This window comes from Rhinopithecus roxellana, chromosome 9 (genome assembly GCF_007565055.1).
Source record: "Rhinopithecus roxellana isolate Shanxi Qingling chromosome 9, ASM756505v1, whole genome shotgun sequence".
In the NCBI taxonomy this organism is placed as follows: Eukaryota; Metazoa; Chordata; class Mammalia; order Primates; family Cercopithecidae; genus Rhinopithecus; species Rhinopithecus roxellana.
The window spans coordinates 40365105-40392509 of NC_044557.1; the positions used below are offsets into that span (position 1 = coordinate 40365105).

At 41.2% G+C, this 27405-nt stretch overlaps 1 protein-coding gene and 1 non-coding gene across 2 annotated transcripts; both read right to left on the reverse strand.

Moving 5' to 3' along the window:
• Positions 1 to 12815: 12815 nt before the first annotated feature.
• Positions 12816 to 14342, reverse strand: RPS20 (ribosomal protein S20). The gene is made up of 4 exons (XM_010362539.2): positions 14139 to 14342; positions 13817 to 13916; positions 13451 to 13524; positions 12816 to 13034 (listed from the first exon to the last, which is right to left on the reverse strand). The coding sequence occupies exons 1-4, from the start codon at positions 14139 to 14141 to the stop codon at positions 12852 to 12854; spliced, it is 360 nt and encodes a 119-aa protein (XP_010360841.1). The 5' UTR covers positions 14142 to 14342; the 3' UTR covers positions 12816 to 12851.
• Positions 13592 to 13658, reverse strand: LOC115899842. The gene has a single exon (XR_004059440.1). It is a non-coding gene; the product is annotated as a small nucleolar RNA U54 (small nucleolar RNA).
• Positions 14343 to 27405: the final 13063 nt, after the last annotated feature.

The following is a 27405-nucleotide window of genomic DNA, read 5'->3' on the forward strand; positions in this document are numbered from 1 at the left end:
TGAGGCAGGGGAATCACTCGAACCCAGGAGGTGGACATTTCAGTGAGCCGAGATCACGCCATTGCAATCCAGCCTGGGCAACAAGAGTGAAACTCTGTCTCAAAAAAAAAAGGTCATTAGAGTGATAATAGCAAGGTGGCAGAATAGGAAACCCCAGTCCCGTTTTCCCAAGGAGACACCAACTTAACAACAATATGCAGACCAAATTGCCTTTGTGACAGCTCCAGAAACCAAAGAGGTCGCAGCACTCAGGTGCGTACAAAGCCAAGAAGAACTCCATCAAAGTGGGTAGGAAAATGTCTTACATTTAGCCGACCCTAACCCCTCTCCATTCCCAGTGCAACATGGAGTGGAAGAAAACTCACAACTCCCAGCCAAGGGATAAAGAAGAATGAAACATGAGCACAACATCCTGGCTTTCTGGGGGCCGTCCAACAGACTGGTTTCTGCCTTGCCTGACTCAGTGAACTCAGAGCAGAAGACGCATAGTTTGGGTGATAGGTTGGGGACGACTGAACAAAGGTAAGTGTCACAGAGTTGCTACAGGAAAGCTACAGTACTGAAGACAGACACCAGAGGGAGTAAGAGATCATGAACTCCTGAGAAAACAGGGGCAAGCTTTTTAACTAGAACATTACACATACAGAGACACACACACGTGCTCATGCCTATAATCCTAACACTTTGGCAGGCCAAGGCAGAAGGATGGCTTGAGCTCAGGAGTTTTGAGACCAGCCTGGGCAACAGAGTGAGAACTTGTCTCTACAAATAAAAAATAAATAAAAGAAAATTACACACACAGGCCCAGAGAAAATGCATCCCTGGCTGGGCATGGTAGCACGTGCCTGTAGTCAAAAATTAGCCGGGCATGGTGGCACATGCCTGTAGTCCCAGCTACTCGGGGGTGCTGAGGCAGAAGAATCTCTTGAACCTGGGAGGCAGAAGTTGCAGTGAGCAGAGATCATGCCACTGCAGTCTAGCCTGGGCGACAGAATGACACTTCATCTCAAAATAAATAAATAAATAAATAAATAATAAAGAAAGAAAATGCATCCCCAAGAAAATTTTGAGAAGTTGCCCACCATCTATGGTCAGGCTTCTTGTGGAGATCTCCTATATGAAGCCAGTCCATATGGGCTGGAAGAGACAATCCCAACAAGATGTCACAAGACATACAAAAGAGGGAAACATAGCTGATATGGTTCGGATGTTTGTCCCCTCCAAATCTATGTTGAAATGTGAATGTGATTACCAGCGTTGGAGGTGGGGCCTGGTAGGAGGTGACTGAATCATGGCAGTGGATCCTTCATGGATGGTTTAGCACTATCCCCTTGGTTATAAGTGATTTCTCACTCTGAATTCACATGACATCTAGTTGTTTAAAAGTGTGTGGCACCTCTCCCCTTGTTCTCTTGCTCCCACTTTTGCCATGTGATGTGCCTGCTCCCACTTTGCCTTCCACCATGATTAAGTTTCCTGAGGCCTTCACCAGAAGCAGATGCTGGATCCATGCTGGTACAGCCTGCAGAACCATGAGCCAATTAAACTTCTTTGCTATATAAAGTACCCAGCCCCAGGTGTTTCTATGTAGCAACACAGAAACAGACCAACACAATGGCCCAATAAAATGAACAAAATAAATCTTCAGCAAGCAACTCTAAAGAAGTGGAGAACTATAAATTAGCTGATAAACAATTAAAAATAATCATTATAGAGAAGCTCAATTAGCTAAAAGAGAACACAAATAGACAACAAAGTCAGAAAGACAATGCATGAATAAAATGAGAATATCAATAAAGAAATGAAAATTATAAAAAAGAAAAACACACAATCTGGAGTAGAAAACTAGCTGAACTGAAAAATTCACCAGCAGACAAATATGTAACAAAGTAGAGTTTTTGATTTGTTGCCCGAGCTGGAGTGCAGTGGCACGATCTCGGCTCACTGCAACCTCCACCTCCTGGCTAAGTGATTGAAGTTAAGTTGTATCAGTTTAAAATACATTATTATAACTTTAAGATGTTTTATATAATCCCCATAGTAACTACAAAGAAAATACTTATAGAAGATACACACAAGGAAAAGAGGAGGGAATCAAAGCATGTCACTACAAAAATTAATGAGGCTGGGCGAGGTGGCTCACACCTGTAATCCCAGCACTTTGGGGGGCCGAGGTGGGCAGATCACTTGAGGTCAGGAGTTCGAGACCAGCTCAGCTAACATGGTGAAACTCCGTCTCTACTAAAAACAAAAAATTAGCCGGGCATGGTGGTGCATGCCTGTAATCCCAGCTACTGTGGAGGCTGAGGCAGGAGAATCACTTGAAGCCAGGCGGTGGAGGTTGCAGTGAGCCGAGATCGTGCCACTGCACTCCAGCTCGGGCAACAAGAGTGAAACTCCATCTCAAAAATAAATAAATAAATAAATAAATAAACAAATAAATAAATAATGAAACACAAAGGAAGGCAGTACAAGAGGAAGAGAGAAAAAATAGTTACAAGATTCACAGAAAACAACAAAATGGCAATAGTAAGTCATTCATTATCTGTAATTAATTTAAATATAAATGAATTAAACTCCCCAATCAAAAGACACAGATTGGTTGAATGAATTAAAAAAAAAAAAGCAAGATCCAACTATATGCTTTCATATAAGAGATACAATTTTACACTTTAGATCTAGGATGCACATAGGCTGAAAGTGAAAAAATGGAAAAAGATAGTCCATGCAAATGGTAACCAAAAGAGAGCAGAGGTGGCCATTCTACTGTCAGACAAAGTAGACTAAGTCATCCAGACAGAAGATCAATGAGGAAATAAGACTTGAACATTATAGACCAATTAGACCTGATAGACATATAGAGAACACTCCATCCAACAAGAGCGGAATACACATTCTTCTCAAGTGCAGAGATCACTCTCCAGAATAAATCACAGGTTAGGCCACAGAACAAGTCTTAACAAATTTAAGAAGACTGAAATCATACAAAGTATCGTTTCCAATCACGATAGAATGAAACTAGAAACCAGCAGCAGAAGGAAAATGGAAAATCCTCACATATGTGGAAATTAAATAGCAAACTATTAAACAACCAATGAGTCAAAGAAGAAACCACAAGAGGCTGGGCACAGTGGCTCATGCCTGTAATCCCAGGACTTTGGGAGGCTGAGGCGGGTAGATGACCTCAGATCAGGAGTTTGAGACCAGCCTAGCCAACATGGTGAAACCCCATTTCTAAGCCAGGCATGGTGGCTCACGCCTGTGATCCCAGCACTTTGAGAGGCTGAGGCAGGCAGATCCCTTGAGATCAGGAGTTCGAGGCCAGCCTGGCTAACAGTGAAACCCCGTCTCTATTAAAAATATAAAAAATTAGCCGGGTGTGGTAGCGGGAACCTGTAATCCCAGCTACTCGGGAGGCTGAGGCTGGAGAATTGCTTGAACCCAGGAGGCAGAGGTTGTAGTGAACCAAGATTGCACTACTGCACTCCAGCCTGGGCATCAGAGTGAGACTCTGCCACAAAAAAAAAAAAAAAAAAGAAAAAAAGAAAGAAAGAAAGAAAAGAAAAAAGAAAGAAAATCATAAGAGAAATTAGAAAATATCTTGAGACAAATGAAAATGAAAATATAATATATCAAAACCTATGGGATGCAGTGAAAGCATTATCAAGAAGGAAGATTATAGCTGTAAATGCTTACATTAAAAAAGAAGAAACAGGCCAGGTGTGGTGCCTCATGCCTGTAATCCCAGATCTTTGGGAGGCCAAGGTAGGAGAATTGCTTAAAACCACGAGTTCAAGACCAGCCTGGCAACATAGTGAGTACCCATCTCTACAAAAACATAAATAAATAAAAAATAGCCAGACATAGTAGCCCTGTAGTTCTAGTTGCTCAGGAGGCTGAGGTAGTAAGATTGCTTGAGCCCAGGAGTTCGAGGTTGCAGTGAACTGTGATCCTTCCACTGCACTCCATCTGGGGTGACAGAGCCATACTGTATGTCTAAGAAAAGAGAAGGAGAAATGGCCAAAAGAAACAACCTAATTTTATACCTCAAGAAAACCTTTTAAACCTTAAGAAAAAGGAGAAAAAAATGAAACCCAAAGTTAGTAAAAAAGAGAAGAAAATAACTAAGATTAGAACAGAGATATAAATGAAATTAAAAAATGAAACTAAGAGTTGGTTTTTTGAAATGGTCAAAAAATTGGCAAACTTTTAGCTAGATTAACCAAGAAAAAAGAGAGAAGATAACTAAAATTAGAAATGCCATATGGGACATTATAAATGATGCTAAAGAAATTAAAAGGATTTACAAGAATACAATGAACAATTATGCACCAGCAAATTCAGTAATCTAGAAGAAACGGACACATTCCTAGAAATATACAGCATACCAGAACTAATTCATGAAGAAATAAAAAACCCAAACAGACTTATGACTAGTAAGGAGATTGAATCAGCAACCAAAAACCTCCCAACAAAGAAAACCCCAGGACCAGAGGATTTCACAGTTGAATTCTACAAAACATTTTAAGGAGAATTAAGATTTTAAAAAATTCAATAAATTAGGATAGAAGGAAACTACCTCAACGTAATACAAACTATATATGAAAAGCTTACAGCTAATATTACACTCAATAGTAAACAATTGAAAGCTGTTCCTCTAAGATCAGGAACAAGGCAAGGATGGCTCACTCTTGCAAATTCTATTTAACATAGTAGTGGAAGTCCTAGGTAGAGCAATTACCCAAGAAAGAGAAATAAAATACATCCAAACTGAAAGGAAAGAAGTTAGTTATCTTTATTCACAGACGACACAGTATTATATCACAAAAGATTGAAAACTAATGAACAAATTCAGCAAAATTGCAGCACACAAAATTAATACAAATATCAGGTGCACTTCTATACACTAACAGTAAATAATCTGGCAAGTAAACTAAGAAAACAATCCAATTTTCTTTTTTTTTTTTTTTCTTTTTTTTCTTAATGAGATGGAGTCTCACTCTGTCACCCAGGCTGGAGTGCAATGGTGTGATCTCAGCTCACTGCAACCTCTGCCTCTTGGGTTCAAGCAATTCTCTGCCTCAGCCTCCTGAATGGCTGGGATTGCAGGCGCCTGCCACCACGCCCGCCTAATTTTTTTGTATTTTTTAGTAGAGATGGGGTTTCACCATCTTGGCCAGGTTGGTATTGAACTCCTGACCTCGTGAGCCCCCTGCCTCAGCCTCCCAAAATGCTGGCATTACAGGTGTGAGCCACCGCGCCCGGCAACAATCCAATTTTCCATAGCACCAAAAAGAATAAAATGCATAGGAATAAACTTAACCAAGGAGGTGAAAGACTCACACACTGAAAACCACAAAATATTGCTAAAAGAAATAAGATTCAAATAAATGTAAAGACATCCTATGTTTATGGATTAGAATACTGAATATTGTTAAGATGTTAATACTACCCAAAGAGATCCATCTGCAGATTCAACACAATACCTATCAAAGTACAAATGGCATTTTTGCAGAAATAGAAAAATGTATCTGTAAATTCACGCGGACTCTCAAGGGGTAACAAATAGCCAAAACAGTTTTGAAAAAGAATAGGATTGGAGGACTCACACTTCTGATTCCAAAACATATTATAAAGCCACAATTATTAAAGCTCTTGTAGGTAGCATGAGCATAACAACAAATAGGCCAGTGGAATAAGATAGAGAATCCAGGAATAAATCATTGTGTATGTGGTAAAATTGTCTTTAGCCGGGGTTTCAAGTCCACTGAATGGAGAAAGAACAGTCTCTTCAACAAATGGCGTTGGGAAAACTGGATATCTACAGGCAAAAGCCATAAAGTGGAACCCTTACATGGTACACAAAAACTACGCTTACCTTACACAATATACAAAAATAAACTCAAAATGGATTAAAAACCAAACGGTAAGACCTAAACTATCAAACTTCTAGAAGAAAACATAGAGGAAAGACTTCATGACATGAGATTTGGCAGTGATTTGTTAGATATGATGCCAAAAGTATAGGCAACGAAATCAAAGATTTTAAAGTTTGATGTGATTACATTATATCAAACTTTAAAACTTTTGTCCATGAAAGTACATAGCCGAGAGAATAAAAAGGCAACCTACAAAATGAAAGAAAATACTTGCAAATCATCTACGTGATAAGGGATTAATATCCAGAAAATATAAAGAACTCATACAATTCACAAAAACAAAAATAATCCACTTTAAAAAAATGGGCAAACAGCCAGGCGCAGTGGCCCACGCCTGTAATCTCAGCACTTTGGGAGGCCAAGGCGGGTGGATCACCTAAGGTCAGGAGTTTGAGACTAGCCTGGCCAACATGGTGAAACTCCATCTCTACTAAAAATACAAAAAATTAGCTGGGTGTGGTGGTGCATGCCTGTAATCCTAGCTGCTCAGGAGGCTGAGGCAGGAGAATCGCTTAAACCACAGGAGGTGGAGGTTGCGGTGAGCCGAGATCGCGCCATTGCGCTCCAGCCTAAGCAACAAGAGCAAAACTCTGTCTCAAAAAAAAAGGAAAAGAAAAGAAAAGGGCAAAGGACTTGAATAGGTAGTTCTATAAAGAAGATATAGAAATGACCAACAAGCTTGCCAAAAGCAGTGACTCACGCCTTTAATCCTAGCATTTTGGGAGGCAGAGGTAGGCAGATCACGAGGTCAGGAGTTCAAGACCAGCCTGGCCACCATTGTGAACCCCGTCTCTACTAAAAATACAAAAGTTAGCTGGGCGTGGTGGCATGCACCTGTAATCCCAGCTACTTGGGAGACTGAGGCAGGAGAATTGCTTGAACCCATGGGGCAGAGGTTGCAGTGAGCCAAGATCGTGCCACTGCATTCAGCCTGGGCGACAAAGACTCTGTCTCAAAAAAAAAAAAAAAAAAAAAGAAAGAAAGAAAAGAAAGAAATGGCCAACAAGCATATAAATAGATGCTCAACTTCATTAATCATTACAGAAGTACAAATCAAAACCTCAATGAGATATCACTTCACACCCATTAGGATGGTTACTACAAAAAAAAAAAAAAAAAATCAAGTGTTGGTGAGGATTTGGAGAAACTGGATCCCCGGATGGGAATGCAAAGTGGTGCAACAGTACAGAGATTCCTTAAAAAATTTAAAATAGAGGCCGGGCGCGGTGGCTCAAGCCTGTAATCCCAGCACTTTGGGAGGCCGAGACGGGCGGATCACAAGATCAGGAGATGGAGACCATCCTGGCTAACCCGGTGAAACCCCGTCTCTACTAAAAAATATAAAAAACTAGCCAGGCGAGGTGGCGGGCGCTTGTAGTCCCAGCTACTCGGGAGGCTGAGGCAGGAGAATGGCGTAAACCCGGGAGGCGGAGCTTGCAGTGAGCTGAGATCCGGCCACTGCACTCCAGCCTGGGCGACAGAGCGAGACTCCGTCTCAAAAAAAAAAAAAAAAAAAAAAAAAAAAAAAAAAAAATTTAAAATAGAAATACCATATGATCCACCAATCTCACTTGGTATATATCCAAAATAATTCAAGGCAAAATCTCAAATACATATTTGCATACTCATGTTCATTGTAGCATTATTCACAACAGCCAAGAGGTAGGAACAATCTAAATGTCCAACAGATGAATGAATTTTTTAAAAGTAGTATATATACATATATTGAGATATCATTCAGCCTTAAAAAAGAAGAAAAATCCTGCCACATGATACGGCATGGGTCAAAGTTGAAGACATTAAGCTAAATAAAATGTCAGTCACAAAAAGACACATATTATATGATTCCACTCACATGAAGTATCAAGTAATCAAACTCATAGAAAAAGAAAGTAAAATTGTGGTTGCCAAGGGTTCAGGGTGAAAAAAAAAGGGAGTTAGTGATTAATGGGTAAGAGGTTCAGTTTCACAAGATAAAAGACTTCTGGATATTTGTTGCACAACAGTATGAGTATAATTAATGCTACAGAACTGTTAAAAAAAGAGTCTTTATCTTTCAGATTTAGATATTAGAAAATGTGTGAGTAAAATATGATGTCTGAAATTTGCTTCCAAATAATCTGAAGGCTGGTTGGGGAAGGTGGTGGAGTCACACATGAAATAAAACTGGTATTAATTGACAATCTTTAAAACTGAGTGGGTTTATTATACCATTCTGTCTCTACTTTTGTGTATGTTTGGAATTTTCCATCATAAAGGAGTTTTTAAAAACCCAAGATTATCAAAATGAAAAACAATCAATAGAAGTGCTGGATAACAAAAGTCAAGGAAATATCACAAATGTATAATTTAAAAGATTTGCTGAGGTGTGTGGATCACCTGAGCTCAGGAGTTTGAGACTAGCTAGCCTGGCTAACATGGCATAACCCCATCTCTACATAAAATACGAAAATCAGCTGGGAACGCTGGTGCACACCTGTAATCTCAGCTACTCAGGAGGCTGAGACAGGAGAATTACTTGAACCCAGGAGGCAGTGGTTGCAGTGAGCTGAGATCACACCACTGCACTCCAGCCCGGGTGACAGAGTAAGACTCTGTCTAAAAAAAAAAAAAAAAAAAGAGAAGTTATGAAAGAAAGGTAAGAGACACACAAGTCCTTCAGGTCATGCAATCAATAGGAGTCCCAGAAAGAAAAGAGACAAATGGAGGGTAGGGCTAAAATAATGAGCGATTTTTTTTTGTACATCAGATATATGATATTGTACTGACTCCTGGGAGGAATACAAATGTGCACAGTTGCTTGAAAGCCTCAATTTGATAGCGTTTCTTAAAATTAAAAATTTCCATATTCTCTGGTGAAAATATCTTTTTTATTTGAGGCAGAGTCTCGGTCTGTCGCCCAGGCTAGAAACCTTCGCCTCCCAGGTTGAAGCGGTTCCTCGTGCCTCAGCCTCCCAAGTAGCTGAGACTACAGGCATGCCTGGCTAATTTTGTGTTTTTTAGTAGAGATGGGGTTTCACCATGTTGGTCAGGCTGGTCTCGAACTCCTGCCCTCAGATGATCCATGGGGTGAGTTCTTTTTAAGTTAATTTAGAAAGATATGCACAATATGTAAGGCAAAAATAAGTAAATAAAGAGCAGTTTACAGAACAAATGGTATAGAAAGATTTGGTTTAATTTTCATCTCCACAAATTAAAGGAAGAGTTTTTCTATGAAAGTGAAATATGCTATTATTCCTAGGATAAAGGAAATAAGGATCGATTTTGTGCCTCTGACTTACTTTTTCTTTTTTTTTCTTTTTTTTTTTTTTTGTGAGATTGAGTTTAGCTCTATTGCCCATGCTGGAGTGTAGTGGCTCATTGCGATTTCTGCCTCCCAGGTTCAAGAGATTCTCCTGCTTCAGCATCCCAAGTAGCTGGGATTACAGGTGCCTGCCACCACACCTGGCTAATTTTTGTATCTTTAGCAGAGGCGGGGTTTCACCATGTTGGCCAGGCTGGTCTTGAACTCCTGACCTCAGGTGACCCAACCACCTTGGCCTCCCAATGTGCTGAGATGACAGGCGTGAGCCACCCCACCCAGCCGTAGTTCCTCTTACTTTCAAAAGATAAAATTTCATTTGCATCGACTGAAGTACAATTAAACAAAACCTGCTTGGTCACTTTTTTGGCAGAGGAGAATGCAGTTGAAAAGGACATGTCCCTGGGGATTCAAATACACTTCTCAAAGTGTATTGCTGGCCCTCCGTATCCATGGGTAGATTCGATTAACTGTAGGTCAGAAATATATAGAAAAAAAATTGTCTCTACTGCACATATATAGACGTTCTTTTTCTTGTCATTATTCCCTAAATACAGCAGAACAACTACTTACATACCATTTACATTGTATTAGGTATTACAAGTAATCAATCTAGAGATGACAAATTATACAGGAGGATGCCATAGATTATATGCAAATACTATGCCATTTTGTATCAGTGACTTGAGCTTCCTCAATTTTGGTATTCAAGAGAGGTACTGAACTGATCCCACACAGATACCTAGGAAACACTGTAATTCAATGCAGTATCATGGGTCAGCTAGAGCACATCCTGTGCCAGTCTCTCACTATTCTCTTAACAAGTTAGTCTTGGTTTGTTTGGAAAATGTCTCCCAGAGGGACAGTGAACACCCATATATGCATTTGAGAGAGATACTATTAGTATGCTCATTTGGCACATGACTGAGGCTCAAAGTCAAGTAACCTGATAAAGTCTCCCTAACCAAGTAACTAATTTTGGAGCCGTCTGACTGCATGGCTAGAGATTCTACTTCTATACTCTTGCCTGTTCATTTTATATCCACAGAGCATACACACAGGCACTCTATCCATGTCATGCGAAGAAATCTAATCCAGTCTGGGTATAGTGGCTCTTGCCTATAACCCTAGCACTTTGGGAGGCCGAGAAGGGTGGATCGCCTGAGCATAGGAGTTTGAGACCAGCCTGGGCAACATGGCGAGACCCCATCTCCACAAAAAATTAGCCGGGCCAGGCATCATGGTGTCACGGTGCGAGCCTGTAGTCCCACCTACCTGAGGTTGAGGCAGGAGGATCGGTTGAGCCAGGGAGTTCAAGTGAGCCACGATCACACTACTGCACTCCAACCTGGGTGACAGAGCGAAACTGTCTCAAATTTAAAAAAAAAAGAAATCTGACCCAGCAATGAACAGCTATGGTGGTTTGTTCCCTTGGTTATTGCTAGTTTACATTTCTACACCAGAAGCAGGACTCTCCAAATCCAAATAAAGCAAGCACTGGAGAGATATCCTATTTTCAACCTTCCTAACTCCCCATCCATACAAGACAGCCTGTAACTTGCATAAAATTATTGGCATCATTACCACTATTTAATCTACCCTTAATTCCCTATATTCAAAGGCCCTGCAGTTTTATTTCCATGCAGGTATTTTTAAGTGTTTGAGAAATTGAAGATAATAGCAGTTTCAAATATTTAAGTGCTATTTTAGCTGTAATACAGGTTCTCAATTACATACAACTTTAATTCAACACTCACCATTGTGAAAGTTCACAACTTAGGGAAAACCATGAAGCTGTCCTTCCACTACTGATTTACTGAAGCTTATTTTTCAGTGTATGTTCTCTGGACTTTAGTGACATTGCTTTCAGAATTATTTCCTCAGTCAGTTCTCAAGACACGTGTGCTCCAAAGACTGCTATGCTGCATTAAAAGTTCTTAAGTATTTCTGTCTGGGGGCCACATGTGAACAGGTATTCCATTTTAAAATGGTCTTATTAACTGCTACCTAAACAGCTCCCAAAGATAAACTCATCCAAATTTAGCAATGTGGCATAATTCATTCCAGACTCAGTTCCATTCAAATCCTTGATGTTAACTGGGTTTGTCTTCTTGAGATCTGAAGTATACTCAAAAAGAATTGGATGTTGGGTAATGGCAGGGGAGGGGCAAGGAGTAACTCCAATGTTTGAACTGTCAGACTTCAGTGGACAATGGATTGAGACACGGAACACACAACAGAGCTTCTGGGAGGGAAGATTTCATTTCAGACACATTAGCTTTTCAGCTATGAGTTGCAGGTTCCTCGGATGCAGTTGGTTGCATACAGAAATCTCAATTGAAGGTCAGTTTGAAGAGTTCAGCGTGAAAGCTTAGGCCCAAATCCAAAGACAAACTTGAATTACCCAACTTTGATCCTATTCAAAATCTCACAAAAATTTTCTGAAGGCAATCTTAACAGTTTACAGATGTTTTATTTTTCCAAAATAAATCTACAGAAACTTTCCCCAATACATTTAGCAAATGTGTAAGGGTATCTAATTATAAATTCTAGACTGGGTGGGTGGCTCAGTCCTGTAACACCAGCACTTTGAGAAGCTAATGCAGGCTGATGGTTTGAGTCTAAGAATTCTAGACCAGCTTGGGAAACAAGGCAAAACCTCACCTCTACAAAAAACAATTAGCTGGGCATAGTAGCCACATGCCTGTTAAGTCCTGGTTACTAGGCAGTTTGAGGTGGATGGCATGAGCCCAGGAGGTCAAAGCTGCAGTGACTACACCACTGCACTCCAGCCTGGATCAGAGTGAGACCATCTCAAAAACTGAAAATGTATTTTTAAAAAGTATAAAAGTGAAAATGTGCTGGGCATGGTGGCCCATGTCTCTAATCCCAGCACTTTGGGAGGCCAGCCAGGGGGATCACCTGCGGTCGGGAGTTTGAGACCACCCTAACAGGGCAAAACCCCATCTCTACTATAAATACAAAAATTAACCAGGCGTGGTGGCAGGCACTTGTAATCCCAACTATTTGGGAGGCTGAGGCAGGAAAATTGCTTGAACCCGGGAGGCAGAGGTTGCAGTGAGCCAGGATCACACCATGGCACTCCAGTCTGGGCCACAGAGCAAGATGCCATGAAACTTTTATATTTAAAATATAAAACACTGAAAATGTAAGTATTTTAAAACTAAGTTTTAGTTCCTAAAACCCTAAAACTTAGTTTTAGTCCTGCCTCTGCCAATTTTTTAAAGACGATAAGCTTGGTTAATTTAAAAATATTAGTCACTAATTTTCAGCACCTGCCTACTAGTGCACTAGGCTCTCAGTGACGGCTGTGTATTACAAACGCCCCAGACCAATCAGAATTCCTAGGGTATGCCAATGTTATAAACCGACAGTGTCCAATACAACTGGTCAGGTCTCACATTATTATGTAGTTAACGGAATTCAGTTTTCAAATGACTCAAACGACAATGAAAACAGGATAGACCATTCTAAGATACCCATATATTCCAGTCTCATAGTACACTTTTATATTCCTAAAATCTGCTAGTATTCTGAATAAAAACCAACAAAAGTTAACAACTGGTCATCAATTTATTAAAATAGTTGACTTAAGCATCTGCAATGGTGACTTCCACCTCAACTCCTGGCTCAATACTGATGGAAGTAATCTGCTTAACAATCTCAGAAGGACTGTGCAAGTCAATGAGTCGCTTGTGGATTCTCATCTGGAAACGATCCCATGTCTTAGAACCTTCACCACAAGGAGTTTTTCTTGTAGTGATTCTCAAAGTCTGCAACAAAAGACAAAGGAAACCAAGTGTTTATGGCTTTATAATTATCCCTAGAACATCTGGAAAAACACTTTTAATCATCATTAGTTTCCCTTTGGCATGATTCCTATTCACACTAACAGATTTTCAGGTACCATGGGTTGAAAATGCCAGGTCTGTTTTCACTGTACTCGACACCACCCTTAGAGCTTGCGCCTGTTAAGCACCAAACCACACCAAGAACACAACAGCAATAATTAAACGATCCTATCTAAACATTAGATACTTACTAAGAACCGAAATCTACCACCAATTTCTATACGTGCTTGTAGATAGCATCAGGGTTAACAATTTCGGCAGCCAAACCCCTTAAAGAACCTGAATTTACGCAACATCCAGGAGCAACTCCTACTTCCTGCCCCTCCGATTTACTTTACCTTGGTAGGCATTCGAACTGGTCCTTTCACTTTCAGGTTCTTTTCCTTCGCGCCTCTGATCAAGTCAGCACACACTGCAGGAAATAAAAAGACCTCTCAGTACAAGCAAAACAATTAAAATCGGCTTAAGGCCTTCACTTCTACTGGCTCAGAATAGCGTATAAAACTATCACCGTTACTCAACACAATAGGTACCTCCTCATCGCCAGCTGTATGACAATGAAAGCAGTTTTAGACCATGCTTTACCTTTTTAAGCAAGCAACTTGTCACTTCAGTTCTTGGAGTCCGCCTTGTACACTAACATTAACGAGTAAAGCTCGTCGCTTTTTGTCCAATTCCCGCCCCCACCGCATGACTGCACTGACCCTTTTCCAGGGATTTAACGTTGCGGCTCGTTAGGGTGATTCGAATTCGGTGAATTGCCACCTCCGGCTCCACGGGTGTTTTTCCGGTATCCTTAAAAGCCTATTGTTAGACACATAAGAAAGAACAATAAACCAAAAATCGTCTGCCACTTCTAGAGAAAGGCAGCTTCCGGAAGCTTCCCGGGTTCTCCCACCATTTCAGAAGCGCCTTTCCGCCCCTACACGCCCCGGCATCTGCCCTACAGGAGCACGAGCTCGAAACCGGAGTCCCCCAGGCGCACGAGCCCCGCGTTGAGCAGCCCGCCGCCGACTGCCGCCTCACCATGGCTGCTGCGCGGCTTCCTGACCGACTTGTTCCTCGGCGAGAGCGAACAGCGGTGAGTCAGGAGCAGGAGCGTGCGAACCAAATATCCGCAAGTCCTACAACCGCGTCTTCCTCGAAAAGAAAGGGGTGGGACTTGAGCAACGCTTTTATATATATATATCACGCTTACATCCGGGTCCCACACGCCCCGGAACAGGAAATGTCCCGGACCCTAGAGGCGGTCGCACAAGGCCGAGCTGGAGCACTCGTGGAGTTGGCAGGAAAGGCACGGCTGCGTGCGCCCCCTGTCCGCACGGAGGAACCGAAGTGCCGCAGGGTGGAGCCCCCGCCCCATCTCCTCGCAGGGAGATGGCCACCCGGCCGAGAGAACAGGCGAGACGGAAACCTGAGAAACTCCCCTGTCTGGTGCACTTAACCCTCTCCCTCGTAAAGTGCACACGAACTCTGGTTTTTACGTTGCAAATTTTGCTTTCTACACAGACCACCATACCACTCGTTGTTCTGTGAGGACGAGGTAACTTCTCTGAGTTTAGCTGACATGAGCAATGGCAGAAATGCTTCTCGTAAACTGGACACCTTACGTTAGCATTAGTAAGCAGTTATTTTTCATAGCCTGAAACGTCCTTTTGTGATATTTCAGCTCCTGGCTTCCCAGTCCAGCAGAAGTATCTACATCTATTTCTGGAAAGGACCTGAACTTGGCTTCTCGTCCCTCTGGAAAGTGAGGTGAAAATGCCAGGCTGCGCAGCTACCCTGAGGCCTGGCTAGCCACCCAGTCCTGATACCTCATCTCCTTTCTGTTGGATAAAGTCATTGGATAAGATCCCCCAGGGTCTTCTTAATACTGAACATCTGTTCATAATCACATAAGTGACCAAATATTCGCAAACCCGAATGGTCAACTGGGCTGAGCAATGGGAGCGAGCGCAGGATGAGCTCACCTACACCTGAGCAAGAAGCCGTGGATAATACATGGAAATCATTGAGATGGATTTTGATACAGGGCAGAAGGAAGAGTAAAATAATCTCATACTACTTTCCACCTGAAGCTCTGAGCCAAAAGAGTTATTTGCTCAAACACTTCGAACTGGGGAGGGACAGAACTCTGATGCCTCCCTCCAGGCCTGTTTTTGTTGTTGTTGTTATTTTTTGTTTGTTTTTGAGACGGAGTTTCCCCCTTGTTGCCCAGGCTGGAGTGCCACGGCGCCATCTCGGCTCACCGCAACCTCCGCCTCCTGGGTTCAAGCGATTCTCCTGCCTCAGCCTCCCGAGTAGCTGGGATTACAGGCATCCGCCACCGTGCACGGCCAATTTTGTTTTGTTTTTTAGTAGAAACGGGGTTTCTCCATGTTGGTCAGGCTGGTTTCAAACTCAGGATCTCAGGTGATCCGCCCACCTCGGTCTCCCAAAGTGTTGGGATTACAGGCGTGAGCCACAGCGCTCGGCCCATCAGGGCTCTTTCTTGAGGTTTTGTCTTCTGTTCCTTGGTGGAAAATTATTTTTGAAACTTTAATCAGATAATAGCATTGTCTTATTTGGTGATAACTGGAACATAACTAATAACTGGGTTTCTTTGGCTCACGATACATATGAGGGTTTTTGCTGCCATTTTAACAATTACTTTAAATTTTCAAATTTGGATGTTTTCCAGTTCCATTTTTTGGGTTTTTTGTTTGTTTGTTTGTTTGTTTTTTGAGATGGAGTCTCGCTCTGTCGCCCAGGCTGGAGTGCAGTGGCATGCTTTTCACTCAAGCGATTCAAGCGATTCTCCTGCCTCAGCCTCCCGAGTAGCTGGGACTACAGGTGCGTACCACCACTCTCAGCTAATTTTTTGTATTTTTACTAGAGATGGTGTTTCACCGTGTTAGCCGGGATAGTCTTAATCTCCTGAACTCTTTATCCGCCCACCTCGGCCTCCCAAAGTGCTGGGATTACAGGTGTGAGCCACCGCGCCCGGCCCCAGTTCAGTTATTTTTAAATGTAATCCATTGTCTGTAAGTACTCTATTTGTAGAATTTTTAGCAGAAAATCTGAAAGCCTGCATTCTTATTGTGCTAGCTGGAACCTAATTGAGACTTCATAACTTAGAGGTTTAACTTATTGGAATGGCTATGTGCAACAAATAGACAAAAGCACAATTGCCCTGCTCCCTGGGGTGTGGTCAGCCACCACTGTAGTACTGCCTGGAGGTGACTGTGCATCTTTTAAGTGAACATATACAGCAGCATTCATGTTTTCTAATGCTCAAAGATGACTGGAAATTCAATGAAGGAATTTCATTGAGAAGTACCATTGTAATTTTTGTACAAGTGTGATTTTTTTTTTTTTGATAACAAATCTGGCACATCTTTTTCTTAGGCTTACCTCATCCTTTAAGTATTTGAGGAACTGGTGAACAAGTTAACTACTTTGATCATAAATAAGGAAATTTCATTATAGAGAAAAGCAAAATGTGGCTCAGCAGGTATGTGAAAAATAGCTGATGTGACTAGAACTAAGGAAACACATGATTAAGTTAATATTAGACAAAAGTAATGGAAATTTTTTATTTTTTATTTTGGAAAACAGTATGGAGGGTCCTCAAAAAATTAAAAAATGGAATTTCCATATGAACCAGCCATCCCACTTCTGTGTATATACCCAAAGAAAATGAAATTGGTATCTTGAAGAGATACCTGCACTTTATTGCAGCATTATTTACAGTAGCTAAGGTCAGGAAATGACCTAGGCATCCAGCAACAGATGAATGGATCTTTTTTTTTTTTTTTTTGAGACGGAGTCTTACTCTGTTGCTCAGACTGGAGTGCAGTGGTGCGATCTCGGCACGCTGCAACCTCCATCTCCTGGGTTCAAGCAGTCCTCCTGCCTCAGCCTCCCAAGTAGCTGGACGTTCAGGTGGGCACCACCATGTCTGGCTAATTTTTGTATTTTTAGTAGAAACAGGGTTTCATCATGTTGGCCAGGCTAGTCTCGAACTCCTAACCTCAGGTTATCTGCCCACCTCAACCTTCCAAAGTGCTGGGATTACAGGCGTGAGCCACCGTGCCCAGCCTGAATGGATCAATATTATTCAGCCTCAAAAAATAAGAAAATTCTGGCTGGGAATGGTGGCTCACACCTGTAATCCTAGCTTTTGGGGAGCCCGAGGCAGGTAGATCACCTGGAGTCAGAAGCTCGAGATTGGCCTGGCCAACATGGTGAAAGCCTGTCTCTACTAAAGGTAAATATACTGTGTGAGTTCACTTATATGTGGAGTCAAAAAAAAGTCAAATTTGTAGAAACAGACAGTAGACTACTAGAGTCAGGAGGTGGGATCTAGTAGGGTCTGGGAATTTTAAAGTTTATTAGTTTAAGTTTCAAATACTTTGCCATATTTTTCTCTTAAAAACCAGCAGCTTCTTTGGCCCCCAATTTCTCTTTAAAATGTTATATTCGGGCCAGACGCAGTGGCTCACGCCTGTAATCCCAGTACTTTGGGAGGTCGAGGTGGGTGGATCACCTGACATCAGGAGTTCGAGACCAGCCTGACCAATGTGGTGAAACCCTGTCTCTACTAAAATACAAAAATTAGTTGGGCGTGGTGGCGGGTGCCTGTAATCTCAGCTACTCGGGAGGCTGAGGCAGGAGAATTGCTTGAACCCAGGAGGCAGAGGTGGCAGTGAGCCGAGATCACGCCATGGAATCCAGCCTGGGCAACAAGAGCAAAACTCTGTCTCAAAAAAAAAAAAAACAAACAGTTATGTTTGAATACTAAATGTGATTTATCCATTGGAGAAAAAAGTAACAACAATAAGCCAAAAATAAGAAGAAAATACATAACTCCATCATTCAATGTATGTTTCTTTTCTTCTCTTTTTTGAGAAGGAGTCAGTCTCACTCTGTTGCCCAGGCTGGAGTGCAGTGGTACGATCTCAGCTCATTGCAACCTCTGCCTCACAGGTTCAAGTGATTCTCCTGCCTCAGCCTCCTGAGTTGCTGGATTACAGGTACCTGTCACCACGTCCGGCTAACTTTTGTATTTCAGGTGAGACAGTGTTTTGCCATGTTGGTTAGGCTGGTCTCGAACTCCTGACCTCAGGTGATCCACCGGCCTCAGCCTCTCAAAGTGCTGGGAGTACAGGCATGGGCCACTGCGCCTGGCCAACATGTCTTTTAATGACGGTGTTATCATGAATTGTATGAATGGTTCTTTTAGGATTTGTTGAACCTGTCTTCTGTTTTTAGGCAGTTAGGCTTGTTTTCCCATTTTTCGGTCTTATAAACAATATCATGAGGTAAATTCTGGTAGATCAGGGTTTCTCAGTCTCAGCACAATTGACATTTTGGGAGCTGGATAATTCTTTGCTTTGGGGGACTGTCCTATGCGTTTAGGAGGTTTGGAGACATCTCTGGCCTCTATACTCACTAGGTGTTGGAGCAACCCCACTCCTCCACTGGTGACGATCAAACATGCCTCCAGACATTGTCAACAGTCCCTGTGGGTAAAAATCATACCCGGTTGACAGCCACTATTGTAGATGAATATTTTAGCTCCTACTTAATGCCTTAGGTCAGTTACTAAATAACTTATCCTCTGATGGCTTAATCAAAGAATAAGCACATTTTAAATACTTTGGTATTAAGTAAGTTGCCCTCTGGGAAGGTTGTACCCAAATAGATATTTCCTCCAACAGCCAAATGAGGATTTCAGTGTGAAAAACATTGAATTAGATATCAGGTTCATTTTAACTTTTGAAATATTCCTAACAACTTTATGAAATTTGTGTTTTCAATATCGCTATCTATAGCCTTTCTTTACTGATTTTTGCAGATCTTTTAAAATTATCTTGTAAAGACTTTTACTGCAGGTATTTGTGTGGGTCTGTGGATGGCCATCTACTGGTCTTTCACTGCAATGACAGTGTCATCCTACTTTTTCCAAAAGGAAATTTACGGCAGTCAAAAACTACTGAATTCATGGTACACATGTGGAAATGTCTGAATCACATTTAAAAAGGTAAATTGTTGAATGAATGTGGATGAGTCTGTTTAGACACAACAGTAGTCCCCACCTTATCTCTGGTTTCACTTTCTGAGGTTTCAGTTACCTGCAGCACAGTTCAATAAGATACTTTGAAATCAGAGAGACCACATTCATGTAACTTTTGTTACAGTATATGACTACCACTGTCCTATTTGATTATTAAAATATTTAAAATAATATTAATCTCTTGGTGTACCTAACTTACAAGTTAAACTTTATCATAGGTGTGTATGTACAGGAACAAATGTAGTATATATACAGTTTGGTTCTATCTGTGGTTTCAGGCACCCAGGGTGTCTTGGCACCAGCTCTGTGGATAAGGAGGAACTCCTGTATTTTATCTGTGGAATTTAAAAATCTAAATACAACATTTGTATGTTAAACTTCTTCAGTCTGAAATGCTTTCAGGCATCTACTGGGGGACTTGGCACTACCTCTGTGGTTAAGGGGGAACTCCTGTATTTTATTTGCAGAATTTTTTATCTAAATACATATTTTTTGTATTAAACTTCTTCAGTCTGAAATTTAAGAATAAAAACCAGAGAGAGTATGTGAAGATTTAGAACAGTACTCAGCATATGAGAGTAGCCAGCACCAGGCCAGGTGCGGTGACTCATGCTTGTAGTCCCAGCTAGTGTTTGGATCAAAGCAGTCCAACTCTAGAGCCTGCACTCTTAGCCTCTGTACTGTCAGTGTACATTAGCAGTCATCTTTTTTTTTTTTTTTTTTTTTTGAGGCGGAGTCTTGCTCTGTCCTCCAGGCTGGAGTGCAGTGGTGCAATCTCAGCTCACTGCAAGGTCTGCCTCCCGGGTTGATGCCATTCTCCTGCCTCAGCCTCCAGAGTAGCTGGGACTACAGGCGCCCGCCACCACGCCTGGCTAATTTTTTGTATTTTTAGTAGAGACGGGGTTTCACCATGTTAGCCAGGATGGTCTCAATCTCCTGACCTTGTGACCTGCCCTCCTCGGCCTCCCAAAGTGCTGGGATTACAGGCGTGAGCCACCACGCCCGGCTGTTAGCAAGTCATCTTTATCATTTGCAGTGGCAGTATGTCTGAGAGATACAAAATCCTGTTGTGTTAAAGAACATGGCATAGAAGGGCTTTATACATTTCCCTATAGCTGAGGTTAGAAATTTTACACTTGATCTTAGCCAAAAGGCTGAGAAGCGATGAGGTTAGAAATTTTATTGAGCTACTATTGTGTCCATTGTAAGGTAGAATGCTCATTTTAATGTTCTCATCCTTTCATTTGAAGTTCCATAGATACCAAGGCCATTCAACCCTATTTGCTCATTAAAATCATTTTACTAAATAAAGTGACCAAAAGAACAGAACTAGGGATACAATAACATCTTTCTTTTTTTTTTTTTTTTTTTTGAGACGGAGTCTCGCTCTGTCGCCCAGGCTGGAGTGCAGTGGCGTGATCTTGGCTCACTGCAAGCTCCGCCTCCCAGGTTCACGCCATTCTCCCGCCTCAGCCTCCCCAGTAGCTGGGACTACAGGCGCCTGCCACCACGCCTGGCTAATTTTTTGTATTTTTAGTAGAGACAGGGTTTCACTGTGGTCTCGATCTCCTGACCTTGTGATCCGCCCACCTCGGCCTCCCAAAGTGCTGGGATTACAGGTGTGAGCCACCGCGCCCGGCCACAATAACATCTTTCAACAGAGAATGATTCATATGGAACATATGATAGATTAGTAATTTACAATCATATTTAGTGGCAGAGCTCACAGAATTCTCTGTGGGGGTGGGAACTGAATGTCCTGCCCACAGGCCTCACTAGTACCTCCTGTCCCCTCTCTTTGTCCTGCTCCCCCGCCTGCATAAAATCTGAAAAGTCACTGGTCTCCTCCTGTCCCAGCTAGAACTGCTTCCTAGCTCTAGCAGAGAACCTGCAGAAGATTTCCACAACACAGCTTTGTGATCCTGACACCATGTGGGAAAGCTAGGGATATGTGATTTACCAGTCACTTCTGCTGGGTTTGTGCTTTTCATGTTCTACAGAATTAATACAACTCTTTAGGAAATATTTCTACTATTTGCCTTCCTTTGTGAGAAGACTGGACTTTATGGCTCTCCCCACATACTAATTCTGCTGTGTTGCTTTTGTGCTTTGGACTGATTCAAAAATGGCCCCAAGAGTCCCCACCTCCTGCTCTTCATGCCCTTGTGAAAACTCCTTCTCCGAGTGTGAGAAACCGTGACTGCTCCCAAACATTAGAATTTGGCAACAGTACTGGGATGTCACTTCCACAAATAGATTAAATAAGAATCTGATTTCTGTATTGCCAGTGGACTCTCCCTTGCTAGCCTTGAGGAAGGAGCTGCCATGTTGGAGGCTGCCCTATGGAGAAGCCCATGTGGCAAGGACATGAGGGCGGCTGGTGGCCCAGCCAGAAAGGAGCTGAGGCTCTCGGCCCAACAGCCTGAAAAGAACTGAAGTTACACCCACAATGACATGACTTTGGAAGCAGATCCTTGAGTCTTCAGATGAGACCTCAGAACTGGCCAACACCTTGATTGAAGCCCTAATGACAGACCCTGAAGCAGAGAGCCCTCCTAAGCCATGCCTGGATTCATGATTCACAGGAACTGTGAGGTAATGAATGTGTGCTGGTTGCTAAATTTGTGGTAATTTGTTACTTTGATACTGAGGAAATCAGATTACAATAAGAAAGAAATCAGATTACAATAAAGAAAGAGAGAAAGAAAAGAAAGGAGGGAAGGAAGAAAGGAAGGAAGGAAGGAAGAAAGGAAGGAAGGAAGGAGAAAGAGAAAGGAAAGGGAAAGAAAAGAGAAAGAAAGAGAAGAAAGAGAAGAGAAGAAGAGAAAGAAAGAAAGAAAGAAAGAAAGAAAGAAAGAAATAAAGAAAGAAAGAAAGAAACAAGAAAGAAGAAAGAAGAAAGAAAGAAAGAAAAGAAAGAAAGAAAGAAAAAGGAGGGAGGGAGAGAAGGAAGGAAGGAAGGAAAAAGAAAAGAATAATTGAAAAAGAACACATACAAATGAAAAATCATCATGCCCTAATAGAGAAATGAACAAAAATCTTGAAAAGTCAATTCATAATAAAGAATATGCTTTTAGGAGACAAATATTAAAAACAGGAAAATGTGATCTCGCAAGTACTTGAAGAATTACAAATTTAAGGTATCTTTTTTTGAAACACCCTTACATACACAATTCTTAATTTGAATGAAGTTGTGGTAAAAGAAGATCTCGCCACTGCTAATGACAACATAAATTATTAAAGCTTTTTGGAAAATAACTGCAGTTTGGCAGTGTATCAAGAACCTCAAAAATATTTATATTCACTGATTCAGTAATTCTGCTTCTGGACATCCATCCTATGAAATACTACAGAATAAGAATTTTAATTGAAAAAAATCACCAAGAGCCATTTATTCTGGTAAGAAATTCAAAGAAAGATAAATGTTTTAAACTAGCTAAATAAATTGCAATGGAACAGTTGATTCCAAAGGATATGATGATTGTGATAACAGAAATGGCTGTACTATAGTGTTCAATAAATGGGACAGAGTACAAAATTATACACTGATATAAGTGTATTTTAAAAATCAACAAAATTTTCTTAAAACATACAGAGAAAAGACAGAAAGCAAAGTTTTGTTTGTCTGGGACTAGTTGTCTGGAAGGCTGTGGATTTATTTATTAAAAAAAATCTTTTCTTGTTTTCCAATTTCTAGAAATTATTTATAATATAAACACCAATTTAAAAAATAGCCACAAGAATTACTTGCCTCTCTGTACACTAATAATGAACAATCTAAAAAGAAAGTAAGAAGATAATTCCATTTACAATAGCATCAAAAGAACAAAATACTTAGGAATAAACCTAATCGAGGTGAAAACCTTTTACATTGCCATAAAACATTGCTGAAAAAAGACACAAATAAATGGAAGGACATCCTGTGTATGTGGTTTTTTTTTGTTGTTGTTTTAAGACAAGAGTCTCACTCTGTCGCCCAGGCTGGAGCGCAGTGGCATGATCTTGGCTCACTGCAAGCTCTGCCTGCCGGGTTCACGCCATTCTCCTGCCTCAGCCTCCAGAGTAGCTGGGACTACAGGCGCCCGCCACCACGCCCGGCTAATTTTTTGTAATTTTTAGTACAGACGGGGTTTCACCATGTTAGCCAGGATGGTCTCAATCTCCTGACCTCGTGATCCACCCGCCTCGGCCTCCCAAAGTGCTGGGATTACAGGCGTGAGCCACCGAACCCGGCCTCATTCTGTGTTTATGAATTGGAAGATGGAATCTCACTCTTGTCGCCCAGGCTGTAGTACAATGGCGCGATTTTGGCTCACTGCAACCTCTGCCCCCCGGGTTCAAGCAATTCTGCTGCCTTAGCCTCCCAAGTAGCTGGGATTACAGGTGCCCGCCACCATGCATGGCTAATTTTTGTATTTTTAGTAAAAACAGGGTTTCACCATGTTGGCTAGGCTGGTCTCCAAGTCCTGATCTCAGGTGATCTGCCTGCCTTGGCTTCCCAAAGTGTTGGCGTTAAAGGCATAAACCTCTGTGCCCAGCCAGAAGATTTAATATTGTAAAAATGTACATACTACCCAAAGCAACCTATAGATTCAGTGGAATCCTATTTCAGAATCTAAATGTCTTTCTTTGCAGAAAAAAAAAAAAAAATTACCCTAAAATTCATATGGAATATCAAAAGATCTTTAATAGCCAAAACAATTTTGAAATGAAAGAACAAAGTTAAATGACTCACACTTCCTGATTTCAAAGTATATTACAAAGTCATAGTAATCAAAACAGTGTAGTACTGGCATGAAAACAAACAAATAGACCAAAGGAATAAAATAGAGCCCAGAAATAAACTCTTATGTATATGGTCAAATGATCTTCAACAAATATGTTTCATTTAGTTCTTTTTTATTATTTCTTTCTTTACCAAAGTAACTTAAACAAACACAAAAGTCACATCATTTTATTTCTTCATCCTTCTATTAGCATCTCTAAAATATGGACACTTTCTTACATAACCATAATGTCATTATCACTCTTAATTAACAATTTTTCACTAATATCAAATGATTTATCAATAATCAAATTTCCCTAATTGCCTCAAAATATGTTTTATGGTTGTTTTATTTACATCAAGATCTAAATAAGATGCACACATTTCTTTTAGGTGTTCTTTTAATCTAGATTCCTCCCCCCACCCAATTGTTTGTTTGCCTGTTTGCAGAAACTAGGTTCATTTTCTTTTTTCTTACGGTTTTTTTTGTGTGTGTGTGGTGGAATCTTGCTCTGTCGCCCAGGCTGGAGTACAGTGGCATGATCTCGGCTCACTGCAACCTCTGCCTCTCGGGTTCAAGTGATTCTCCTGCCTCAGCCTCCGAGTAGCTGGGACTACAGGCACAAGCCACCACTCCCAAGTAATGCATTTTTAGTAGAGATGGAGTTTTGCCATGTTGGTCAGGCTGGTCTCGAATTCCTGACCTCAAGTGATTTGCCCACGTCGGCCTCCCAAAGTACTGGGATTACAAGTGTGAGCCACCTCACCTGGCCAAACCAGGTTTATTTTCTATTAAATGTCCTACATACTGGGTTTGCCTATTGGCTTCTGGGCTAGTCCCTTTGCATTGCTGTAAAGGAACACCTGGGAGTAGGTAATTCATAAAGAAAAGAGGTTTATTTGGCTCACAGGTCTGCAGGCTATTCAGGAAGTATAGCTCTAGTATCTGCTTCCAGGGAGGGCTTAGGAAGCTTCCACTCAGGACTGAAGGCAAAGAGAAGCTGGCATCCCATGGTGAGAGAGGAAGCAAGAGCCAGGAAGGGGGTGCCAACCTCTGTTTTTTTTTTTTTTTTTTTTTTTTTGAGATAGAATCTAGTTCTGTAGTCCAGGCTGGAGTGCAGTGGCCTCATCTCGGCTCACTGCAACCTCCCCCTCCTGGGTTCAAGCAATTCTCCTGCCTCAGCCTCCCAAGTAGCTGGGACTACAGGTGCCCACCACCACGCCCAGCTAAGTTTTATATTTTTAGTAGAGAAGGGGGTTTCAATATGTTGGCCAGGCTGGTCTTGAACTCCTGACCGCAGGTGATCCACCCATCTTGGCCTCCCAAAATGCTAGGATTATAGGCATGAGCCACCGTACCCGGCTGCCAGCCTCTTTTAAATAACCAGATATCACATGAACTCAAAGAACCCACTCATTACCATGAGGATGGCTCCAAGCTATTTGTGAGGGATCCACTCCCATGACCCAAACACCTCCCACTAGGCTCACTTCCAACATTGGGGGTCACATTTCAACATGAGATTTGGAGGGGACAAAACGTCCAAACTTTGTCAGCTTCTTTGTGGTGACATTGAAATCTTTCTATTAGCCCCCATTTGATTTTAGAGACTTTGACTAAGTTCAGGTTCAACATTTAGGGGAAGAATCCTTCATATGTGGTGCTGTGTGCCTAACCTCAGGAAGAATACATTAGTTTTTCCGCCTTCAGAGATAATGAGATGGATCAAGGGGTTCCGTAAATCTGTCTATTGTAAGGGCATCCTCCAGCTTTCTCTCATGTAATGGTTCCATCCATTACATATCACCTGACTCAACTATTTAGGACTTACAAAATGAGGCAATCCTAATTTTATCATTCCTATCCTATTTAGTATTTGGAAATCTGTTAAACAAACAAACAAAAAAAAAACCTCTTCCACATAAAATAGAGCTATTTGGTGGATATGCAGTATGTACAAGAAAGTTAGGGTAGCCAGGCACGGTGGCTCATGCCTGTAATCCCAGCACTTTGGGAAGGCTGAGGCAGGTGGATCACCTGAGGTCGGGAGTTCGAGATCAGCCTGACCAACACGGAGAAACTCCATCTCTACAAAAAATTAGCAGGGCATGGTGGTGCATGCCTATAATTCCAGCTACTTGGGAGGCTGAGGCAGGAGAATCGTTTGAACTCAGGCGGCGGAGGTTGCCGTGAGCTAAGATTGTGCCATTGCACTCCAGCCAGGGCAACAAGAGTGAAACTTGGTCTCGAAAAAGAAAGAAAGAAAGAAAGAAAGAAAGAAAGAAAGAAAGAGAGAGAGAGAGAGAGAGAGAGAGAGAGAGAGAGAGAGAGAGAGAGAGAGAGAGAGAGAGAGAGAGAGAGAGAGAGAGAGAGAGAAAGAAAGAAAGAAAGAAAGAGAGTAAATGCTAATTTTTTCCTTTTAATTATCAAATTTCAGAGTAAGGAATTGGTGTCCTAGTTATTTACTGTGGCATCCAATGAGCTATTAGAGTTATTCTTCTCTTTTTGATATCATTCTATCATAAATTTATTTGTCTTTTATGTATTCAATATCTATCAATTCTAGTCTTAATTCTTTTTGATGCTTAAATGGTTTCATAATTGTCTAATGGTAGTTTCTTTATATTGGCCCCTGTTCTTTGGACATAATCCATAAATCTTCCTTGCTTTTTGACACAACAATATGTCCCTAACTCATCTTATAAATTCCTACCCAGATTTAGAATCAAGCATTCCTCCAGTGAGCCCTAATGTTTTTAGTGGGAAATGCTATCTAGAGACTCCAATCCAGACACAAGTTGTGCTCTGGGCTATTGGGTTATCATTACCCCTAGGCCTCTTCAGTGGACAGAACCAGGAAATGTCTACTTGTGAAATTTTAAAATAAAATAATCTAGTAAATATGTGCAGTATGTGATTATACCACAATAAAGCTGTTAAAAACAAAAACAAAAATAAATGCACATCAACGGGCTCAATTTCAATCACTATTTTAAGTCAACACTGGTAAGATAAAGATAATCATGTTTTAAACAGAAAAGCACATAACACATAGCACACTCCTGTGCACCACTCAGAGTTTAGCCATCAACTGTTGACGACGTTTTTTTCATACATAAGACAGCACAATAAATTCTAAGATTTACAAAAAACAGAGTGGAAACAATTAGATAAACATCTAGAAAAAATAATTTGAATCTCCTAATATCTTACACCAGAATACTTGTCAGAAAGATCAATGAAATCAATGTAGACAATGAAAACTCAGATGTGCCATAACAAAACTATGGTGATTTTAAAAAAAATGAAGTTGTGAGAGACAAAGATGACCCAAAACCCAAAGCAGAAAAGATTATTTAATTTGACAACAACAAAAATAAAATTTCTTGATGGTAACAAGCATGATGAGCAACTGACAAATTGAAGACAGACTGACAGACTGAAGTAAAATTTCTGCAACTCAGATCAC

Excerpts from the sequence above, each read along its gene's own strand:
- RPS20 (XM_010362539.2), bottom strand. Across the intron at positions 13,525-13,816 it reads CGTTAAATCCCTGGAAAAGG|TGTGTGCTGACTTGATCAGA; the intron begins GTCAGTGCAGTC and ends TATTTCCTGCAG. Across the intron at positions 13,035-13,450 it reads CAGTTCGAATGCCTACCAAG|ACTTTGAGAATCACTACAAG; the intron begins GTAAAGTAAATC and ends CTTTTGTTGCAG.